Source organism: Orbicella faveolata, unplaced genomic scaffold (assembly GCF_042242905.1).
Source record: "Orbicella faveolata isolate gen_17 unplaced genomic scaffold, um_ofav_v1 contig_24, whole genome shotgun sequence".
Taxonomy (NCBI): Eukaryota; Metazoa; Cnidaria; class Anthozoa; order Scleractinia; family Merulinidae; genus Orbicella; species Orbicella faveolata.
The window spans coordinates 20,805,001-20,815,402 of NW_028301552.1; the positions used below are offsets into that span (position 1 = coordinate 20,805,001).

The 10,402-nt window shown below is 40.0% G+C and overlaps 1 protein-coding gene across 2 annotated transcripts in view; it reads left to right on the forward strand.

Annotated features, from left to right (window-relative positions):
• LOC110047131 (uncharacterized) overlaps nt 1-9,350 on the forward strand; it is a 56,292-nt gene extending 46,942 nt beyond the window's left edge. For both annotated transcript variants that reach the window (XM_089292591.1, XM_089292590.1), the window contains exons 38-46: nt 370-495; nt 2,009-2,134; nt 4,133-4,255; nt 5,181-5,306; nt 5,638-5,763; nt 6,320-6,438; nt 7,002-7,099; nt 7,508-7,921; nt 8,433-9,350. In XM_089292591.1, coding sequence (XP_089148717.1) covers nt 370-495; nt 2,009-2,134; nt 4,133-4,255; nt 5,181-5,306; nt 5,638-5,763; nt 6,320-6,438; nt 7,002-7,099; nt 7,508-7,921; nt 8,433-8,538 — 1,364 coding nt within the window. In that variant the 3' untranslated portion in view covers nt 8,539-9,350. The remainder of the gene's footprint in view (nt 1-369; nt 496-2,008; nt 2,135-4,132; nt 4,256-5,180; nt 5,307-5,637; nt 5,764-6,319; nt 6,439-7,001; nt 7,100-7,507; nt 7,922-8,432) is intronic.
• The last annotated feature ends 1,052 nt before the right edge of the window (nt 9,351-10,402 follow it).

Sequence of the window (10,402 nt, forward strand, 5' to 3'; positions counted from 1 at the left end):
CGTAACAACCACTTTTTGCCATACCCGTGAAGCCAAATATCGATGTTTTTTCTGTGTTCATTTTTCTAGTTTATTTTAATAGTATGTGACGTCATAGTACATCACAAACGGGAAATCATCTCATCTGCAAGAGAAAGTTGAGAGATATTTACTGAAAATAAAGCAAAATGATTTTGATATGTTTTATGAGAACGAAAATTGAAGGACCCCTTGAAGGTGTGATTGGGGCCCCAACATAAACATGTCACGACTTACAGTTGCACTGTGTATAGTCGATGAACGCTTCTCCTTTCACAACTCAAACCCTATAGCTAATCATTTAATTTTTCAACATATGTAGAAGTTCATGTTTTGTTTAAAACGCTTCAGATATTGACGAATGTGCGACGAATAACGGAGGCTGTGGACAACACTGCTTGAACAATCACGGATCGTTTGAGTGTGACTGCGATGCTGGATATCTTCTAAACCCTCTGGACAAGAAGAGTTGTAATGGTGAGAATATATAGCAGCTGTTTAGAAAGATCGATTTATTGTTATACTATCCTCTGCTCTGTTCTCCTCTACTCTACGCTACGCTACTTTACTCTAATCTACTCTAGTCCACTCCACTCTGCGCTGCTCTGCTCTACTCTGCTCTGCTCTGCTCTGCTCTACTCTACTCTACTCTACTCTACTCTACTCTCCTCTACTCTCCTCTCCTCTCCTCTCCTCTCCTCTCCTCTCCTCTCCTCTCCTCTCCTCTCCTCTCCTCTCCTCTCCTCTCCTCTCCTCTACTCTCCTCTACTCTGCTCTACTCTACTCTACTCTACTCTACTCTACTCTACTCTACTCTACTCTACTCTGCTCTGCTCTGCTCTGCCCTGCTCTGCTCTGCTCTGCTCTGCTCTGCTCTACTCTGCTGTGCTCTACTCTACTCTACTCTGCTCTGCTTTAATCGGCTCTGCTCTAATCTGCTACGGCTCTGATCATTACCCAAACTGGGTGGCGAACTCGATATACTTATTAGCGGAGCTCCGGCAGCCCGAAGGGCCGCAAAGCGGAGCCCCACACTCATATAGGAAAGAAAAAGAAACCCATGAGTTGATTTTCTCATGGTTATAATGGCTAGCGGTATTGCTCGTCGGCGCGTGCGCACGACGGCGACGACGGCGACGGAGTAGCCTAACATGGCGGCCATACTCGAAATAATAGGTTGACAGACATGCAGCCTTGGTTAACCGTGTACTTCCTTGATATTGGACATCCATCAATTGACACCTGTCAAAACAAGGAATCCACTGACCAGTATCACGTGACCATATCGCGGGTTCAAGTTCCTCAGTTCACCGCTGACCAAGTGCTGGTTATCGATTGGATAGCGGGCTCATTTTAGGTTAACTTGTTGGAAACGGGGCAGGATTGCTCGGAAGCCGGTTAACGCTATCCCAGGATTAAAAGTTAACCAAATTGTAACTTTTTCTTCTATACAAATGTTTTTTGCTGTTTTGTCTTGTGTATAGGGTGATATTAAAACTCAAAACAGAAGGCCAAACAATATACAGAAAACCTCACCGCAGAGTTACAAAACTCAAATCAAAATTCTACCTTTTTCTCGGTTAGCTTAATCGGGCTTTGAACAACCCGGCCCAGGAGCTACGCTTTTAGGCTGGCCTAAATCTATATATTACGCGGTGGAAGACACTTGAGATCGTACTGCATTATAAATGTTAACAACGAACTACACCTCAGCGCTAGTTTTACGAAACTTAATGCTGAACTATGGAATCCTTTTTCACTAAAGATTAAAATATATTTATCTTTTAAACTAGTCAGAAAATCTTTGTGCTCACATTAACTGTTCACGTCGTGAGTGCGTCATATATCTAGCAAATATATGAAGCATATGTTAATTAGGAGCTCGTATTCCACCTTCTTCTTCTTCTTCTATTTCTGTTTTATTTTTATTTCCTTTTTTTTCCATTCAAGTTAAGGTAACTTACCTACTCACCCTGATGTCTTATTGTAGACATAGATGAATGCGGGTCTGGGAGAGGAGGCTGTATGCAGATCTGTGAGAATACAGAGGGTTCATACAACTGCAAATGTGATGCAGACTTTAAAGTAGATCCCACTAATCCAAAGAATTGCGTAGGTGAGTTCTTTTAAAAAGTATTTAACGGCGTCGTAAAGAGCGAAGTATCACATGTTACCTTACTAAGAAAAATATACTTGACACTACCAAAAGATTATAATCTCTGGACTATACTTAGACTGTTCACAGTCCCCTATTTTCTGGTATTTTTATTCGATTGCTGAACGCGCGGATAGCATCGCGAGAGAACTGGACGCCAGCGCACCCCCTCGTGTTTCGGACTCACTTTTCTTTTCTTTACTTTTCTTTTCTCTTCTCTTTCTTTTTTCCTTTTTTTCTTTTTTCTTTGGTTTTTTTTTTCTTTTTCGCGTGCTTTGAAAAGCCAAAATAGAGAGGCGGTGAACAGTCTAGCCAATATTCTTTTCTAATTTTATGTTCTGTTAAAAAATTAAACTTGTGATACTTGGATTAACAAATAAAACCTAAGCCGTGTATTACACTGTGATAAAACTCGACGGGCATTTGAGAACACAAGGGAAATGTAGAAAACACAAGCCGCAGGCGAGTGTTTTCAAATGTCCGAAGTGTTGGGGCAATAAACCACGCGGGATGTTGGGAGAACACGAGAAAAGTTTGTAAATCACGAGCCGTTAGGCGAGTGATTTACAGACTATTCGAGTGAAAGAGTGGTCTATCGCTTTTACGACATAACTACGGAAAAAGCCTGTCAATGAGAGGAAAATTCATTGTACTTTCGTGATCAAGTTGCTTATTCTCATCAAATTCATGAGATGACGCAACAAACCAGTCACAGCGACTGAAAGAATGAAAGCACAGACTCCGCGCCGGACAGCAAAGCGACGAAAACGTTTCACTCCAAGAAAGATGTAAGAAAGGAAAGGAAAAGGTTATCGGTGAAGGGTAAAAATAATATTAATTAACTCAAAAGTATTCTGACGGGGAAATGCAGGGATTCGTAGGTGGAATCGGTCATCACGAAAGTAAAAGGCTGTACGAAAAGTTTGCAAATAGTCCAAAGTTCATGTGCTCGGCGAAGTGATTCAACGCAGTGTTTAACGATAACTTTCCAAAGTTTTGCGAACGGAATAAAGGTTAGTTACAGAAACGCTGCTTCTGAGATTTATTCAAAATTTATTTACGTATGCTGAAGGCTATGAAGTCCGTGTTCCTCTGTATTTTGCTATATGAAAACTATTACTTGAAAGCTGAGCTTATGGAAACCAAAATCATTTATCGTGTTATGCATGCATTCAATGGATTTAAACTTAAAATTTCTGATAGAAAGAAATATTTTCCCTGCTTTTTTGACAACCCAAAATGATCAGTCAAGCTCAGCTGACTCCGTCCTCCACAGACCATGGAAAGCACCGAAAAAAGGGTTCAAAACTTCCTCAATTTTAATCTTAAGCGTAACCGGAGTCGGCGTAAAATTTTCGCCGTGGAAAAAACAGATAAATCTTTGTATGACGACCAACTTCTGGTCCTTTTTTTTTCCTTGAAAAATTTCTATGTTGAATGAAGAGATATTCGTGTTATTGATATCTCAGCCAGTGAAAGGCAAAACCGTTTATTACATTTGTTACCGAAAGAGTTCCGAGTTCTCTAATTCCTGCGTAGAGCTGCCATAGATCGGGAACCGTGGTTTTCGGGCACAGTAGAACATAGGTTTAGCATGCAACTCTATTGACCAATCAGAGTGTGCGTAGTATCTCAGTTATTTTATATACTCTGATAAAACATGGGTTTTGACCAATCAGAGCGCGCGCAGGGTCCTATTTATACTATCAATGAAAATTTAAAAATGCCACGTAGTTGACAGTGATGGCTATATTGGGTTCGATAGACACTGTTTAATTATAAACAGAGTTTATGGCCATTACCGGGTTATCAAGTGCCATTTCCAACTATTTGTGACAGTTTGGAAAGCATTCGGTACGCTACTTCACTTAATAGGTCTTCCGGAATGGATATAATATATAAAAAAGAAAAATTATTATTACAAAATAAATATTCTCCTTTCATTTTTTTAAATTTTAGCCAAGGACCCTTGTCTAGAAAACTCCATCGGCTGCGACGACATCTGCCTCTTATCTGACGGAAAGGAAAAGTGTGCTTGCAATAACGGATATGCTTTACAACAGGATGGAAAAACATGCAAAGGTAGGTGGTGTACATGTATTAATTAACCCTAGGATATACGAGGGAGGTGGGGGGGGGGGGGCGGCGAATGCCACCCCCTGTACTTTTTTTAATTTTGTCAAGAGGATTTTTTCTGGGCGACTATCCGTTTCAATAGCTGTTCGTTAAGATAATTTGCTGAAAATTGGTTTAAATCTTCCTTGTTATAGTGGTAGGAGATCTCACATGATAAGTGAGTTATGGTTAAATGGTTGCGTATGCGCTGCGAAAGGATTAAAGCTTATTAAAATGTAATATTGTAAGCTTTCTGAGGCATGTTCTGGGCCAGAATTACCGTAAATCCTCGAATTAGCGCCAGGGGGGCTTATTTCAAATTTAGGAGAGGACGGGGGGCACTTAGTCGAGGAGGAGGGGCGCTAATTCGAGGATTTACGGTAGTTGTAAAGTAACATAATGATATAGTGAGCATCCTTTCCATGAGCTGTCGAAAAGGTTCTTTTCTGTGTAAAACTTTAAATTTTCGGGGTAAGAACGAGAATTACAGTGGAAAAAGTAAAAAATCTTAATAAGTCCGCCATGTTGGATGACGTCACTGGCCCATAGTAAGCATACGCATAACATTAACATCATCCTTTAAACGAAATAGCAAGCTATCTTCGAAAAGTAAACTTTCAAAGTAGCGTACTCAACGAGACGAGGATCTCCAACTAACCACCCCCACCCCCACCCCACTCCTGTGAGATTGCCAACAATTTGAAATGATATCAATGAAAGCAAATTCTTCAAAGAAGTACATTTGCCAAAGTACCTGTATCTGACAACTCTAAAGCTAGACATAAAGGAACTCTAAAAGATATCGTTATTGAAATAAAAGGACCAAATGTTTTTCTTATCAGGCGGGAACCCTCCAAGTAATTTTTTTTTCTCTTTTTTTTTTTTCTTTCAGATAAAGACGAGTGTCAAGTTCGTGATTTGAACAGCTGCGACCAAGGATGTAATAATACCGACGGAGGCTACGTCTGCTCATGTGTGAATGGTTATGAGCTCGATGCTGATGGCTTCACTTGCAACGGTAAATTACAGTTGCAAGAAGCCTTAAATGCTACCCTTCAGTGTTTTTCAGATTAGATGAATGACTTGCTTTAATCAGACGGCTGGCGAATCCCTCTATGCCACCACAACGCTATATGTTACAACAAATAATTTCTATCACTCCCCCCTCCCCCCCCCCCCCCCCTTCCCCCTTCTCCCAGCCCCTTCGTTTTGCTATCTAAGAACAAAATAAAAGGAAAAACGGTATGGTTGTGATCGTAATTTCATTTGTGTAAAGAATGCTTTTTGGCCTGTCTAGAGCTGCCTCTGATTTCTGAACTCAATCAAATGCTATAATATCCTTACCGCAGATATCGACGAGTGTTTGCTGTTCACCTATGAGTGCGAAGATGAATCCATGCAATGCGAAAACAAACCTGGCTCTTACAAGTGTGTTTGTGGGGAAGGACTGTATTGGATTGACAACAAATGCCAAGGTGAGTTCAGTGCAACGAATAACGCGAAGGAAAACAAACTTTCTTGACAGGATCGATGAAGATAATTTGCTCTAAGTGCTAGGATTCGTCCAGTTATATCTCAGTGTTCGAGATTTTATGTTTACTCGTGAAGATATTCATCCTGTCGTGGTTGCATTGATGTCTTTTTAATCTGTCAAGATGACGCTATTAACTACTCGATTGAGTTTGTTCAACCTTAGAAAGGTTTGGGGGCTTATTTTATTTATTCATATTATTATTATTTTTTTTGTGTGTGGCAATAGCTTGGTAATATACATAAGAAGAAATATCATTATACAGATCCCTACTCGAAAGGCAACTTTCAAGCTGCCATTGTGTTGTTATATGTTTGTTAGTCGCACTCGAGAAGTCTTGCCTTAATCGCTAGATAAAGAAAGTGTGTACCCTTTTGTGCATTCTTCATATCAGGCGAACTAAACAAGACGTTTAGTGTTCTGAGCTACTATGTGTTATAAACTTGTGTCAACATGCAGTGTACTAGTTTTGAAGTAAATGTTTGTCTATTTGCTGACAGGACTTGAAAAAGGAGCTGAGCCTCCTCCACCTCCCCCAGCCGAAGAGCCGCGAACACCATCTGCCGAGGAGAGAAGCCAGTCTGTCGAGTTGGAGATACAGGGGTTAAATGTGTCTCAGGTTGAATAATATTTTCTCGTTTTTGTATGTATGGGTTATTGACTAAGCGTGAGGTCAATATGGCTGGATATTGGCCAAGTTCTTTTTTTGCATGTTAATGGCTGAGACGGAGTCGAGGCCCACAAACACAAAAAGGGTTTATCGTACGGAAAAAGAACACTACTTTCTTGTTAGCCACAGTGGGTAATCCCGAGTGGGCAAGATGCCGCCATCCTGCCAGCTCGAGTAGCCAGTCACAGCGTAGGACTCAGTTCATCTTGCCCGCTCAGGGAGCTAGCCATATAATAAAAAGATTTATTCACTGCTCCAGCGGAAGGGATGAAATCCGGATGAAGGTGAAGTCCGTATCCACAAAATGCTTCCCACATTGGCATATTTGTTAGCTACCGTAAAACTGTATCGTCAATTAGTTAAATTGTCGATTGATTTTCACTACCTGAACCTGAAATGAAAATTTGGGGTACTGAGTAAATAAAACGCTGCACGCCATATAATTGTCGCAGTCGTGACAGGTGTCTCGTTTTAGAGATCTGCCTTGGATAATCTTTGCTATTTCTTTTCAGTGGAACCAACCCCTACAAGAAGCATTCAAGGTTGCAGTTGCAACGGCAGCAACGAAGCACTGTTCAGAAACGGACGACTGCAGATCGACACCTACCAGGTACGTTTTTCTGCTCTTGTTACTTGTCCATTTTCTTTGATGTTTCTTCATGCGTTCATTTGTAAGTGCGTCTTCTTCTTCTTTCCTTCATTCGTTTTGTTCACATTTTTCCACGGTTATTAGTTTGAAAAAAGTATCATTTAATTATGCGAGATCGTGACCTTTGTTGATGTATTATTGCCGATCCCAAAGGAAGCAAAGTTTTGAGAGTACTGTTCATCCTCAGTGTTTAAACGTCGTTCCGAAAGAATAAAGTGGCTCGACTTGAATATAGGCAAAGAAAATCGTCTGCAAAAAGATCAGAAAAAAGAAAAAAAAAACAATCAATCAAAAAACAACAGAGAATTTAAAATCACAGTGAATCGGTGATGTGGTAGTTCATGTTTTCTTTTTCTACCGCTTGTGCAGTGCTCGCCGTAAGAGGGCAGCTTCGTACATCATCTTCACAGAAGACCAAGTTCACGTTCTTCCAGGCTACCCAAAACAGATCTCTACGAACCCTCTACTGGCAAGCTTAGCATTTTACTTGCAGTTTCCACCCGGCACTTCCAATGTTGATGCCATCTCGAAAGACAACCTCGTTTCCATTGTTGAAGGGTCTATTGCAGACATTTCAAACTCCATTAATGGTAACATCTCGAGCGTGCAAACCCTCGTCGCTGAAACATCAACAACGGTAACATCAACAGTAGCTCCATCTAGGCCCACTGAAAAAGACTCTAACAAGATGCCTTACATCATTGCGGGTTCCGTAGCCGGCGGGCTGTTGGTCATTATCATTGCTGTTATAATCATATGGAAATGCAGTAAACCAAAGAACAGGTGCGACAAAACTGGTGATCTTTACAACATTTGTTATATTTATCACGAGAAATCAATCAATGAATGACGATTCAATGCAAGCCTAATGACAAGGCAATAATTTTTGTACAATTTTCTGAGGAGTAATGCTTCATGTCCTGGTAGGCTTGGAGGTCTTACGGTAATTGCATTAGAATATGGGTTGATTCCTGGGTGGACCCATAAGCTATACTCTTGGGCACTTCTCTACTTTCCAGGAGAGGAGTTAAAGTATAGAAAAGCAGCGGCCTGATCAAATCAATTCAAATTGCTTCAGATTAAAGTCAAAACGTGGGATGGGGTTGTATATTTATTTGTTCATTTTGTATCTTCATCTCAACGAGCGAGAAAGGCGGGTCCAAATGCATATTACTACTACAAACTAAAATGTCTAAGAAGATGTAAGGAGAAAGATGTACATGCATAAGTTTAAAATTCTTATATCTTGTTATATTTATGTATTTATTTTTCAATTTTGTATAATGTTTTATAGAATTCCCAAGCGCATTGCTGATTCTCCCAGAGAAAAATCGAAGCTGGAAATGGAAGTCGTTGCTGGTTCTATCAATGATGGATACAACAAGGACCAGCCAATTTGAACGATTGATAACCATCCGAAGAAGCAATACCTGTTTATTAAAAGCAGAAAATAATGATAAAAGGTTGAACTTAGTTAACGTAAATAATCCATCAGTTTTGCGCTGCGTAATTTCATATAATAGCGTAATTTTTGTAACTTTTTAAATTATATCAATAGTGGTGTGACCGACCATGTCTATTCTAATAGTCGCATTTCGAACGCGGATGTCTGCAAATTTAGATTTCATTATATACCCGTTGTCTCTCTCGCTCTGCAAGATTGTCAAATCAGGAGCCATGAATTTTACTGGAAGGTTATATTACAACAAGATTTTGCTAGGGAGACAAGTAATTGCTTCATTTAAGTATTGCCTCTCCTACGTCCGCTATAACCGACGCATAACCTGATAACGACATCAGCACGTTAGACAAGACAAATAAGACAAATCAAACAGACAAATCACAAAAACGATTAACGCCTTTAGTTTTATCTATTTGCTGTTTGTTAAGAATTTGGACATGTGTCGTCTAGCTGTCAGTAAAACTTAACGCTTATTAATCAGTGTGCCAATGATTATGATATGACGACTTTTTACGTCTATGTAGTATAACGATTAGCCAACCAGATTTTCTCTCCGAAGAACACTCACGAACAAAAACTGTTGAAACTTTGCATTGCTTTTATTTTAGCAGTTCACGAGTCCCAGTCAGAGGTGAGGATAAATTAACAAACTTTGTCGTTTAGAAGTCATAACAACAGCTTTGGAATAACATCGATCACTTTCCCATTTATTATTGCAAGTGGCTAATAAAGGTCTCCCAAATAAAGTTAGCCTTTTGGTTTGTCGTGATTCAGGGTACAGAGAATTCCCCCCCCCCCCCCAGACCCGGTCCCGTCCCTGTCCCCCTCTATATATTTATTATTCTGTCTCTCGTTACCCCTGCATCAGACCTGACCTGGGAAAGCAGAACTAAGCACCACAGGATCGATGATTAATTTGGCTTTACTGATCGTTGTTATAACTTAAATGTATTTTGCACATTTAGCGACGACTCAACATATCTCCTTGGGAAAAAGTTTTCCAAACATTGATATCATTAATAAGAGCTGAAAATATCTAGATGACATAACTATGTTGTACTTGATCTAATGTGTCTCATTTCCCTAAGCCTTTGCCCTGGCCCTTTGTTTCATATTTTCTTGCAAACATTTACGTAATACACTCAGCAGAGATTTTGTTTTTATTAGCGAGAGTTATGATCCAAACCGGCGGCTTGGAATGCACAGAAGAAGCGTAAGTGTTGCTCGAGGCGTCGCCGAGGGAAATTCTAGCTGCTTTTAGCACTCTCCAAATCTTCCAAGTGCATCATAACTCGGTGACACACAGCTAAAAGCATATATCGTCACCAATGGAAAAACAAGTTCTCTCGCGAATCATATATTGCACTATTAGTCACGTATAACTTAGTTTAACGTAGTTTGATAGGTCGCTTTGCCAGCAATTCAATGCTGTAAAAAAAACACTCGGCATTACAATATCCATGCACCTGCTATGTGACAGTATACATTCATTTAGACAGCTAAGTGGATTGAAACTGTAGTCAAGGTAACGACTAAAAATATGATCTACCGTTTCAATGGTTCTGTCGAGTCTCACGCGATTCTGCTTCTGTTTTTATTAGCCTAACCTCCCGGACACGATAAAAGCTGTGCACAAGCTAACACAGACCGCTCTGAAAATCAAGTGATTAATTCAAGTACTTTTAGGACTCTGTTTGTAAACGGATTGAAGAGTATTCACAGAAAGTGATGCATTAAAACATGCCGAGTTTCAGCATCACAAAGAAGTGTTAAAAAAAGAAATTGAAAAATAGACAAGCAAA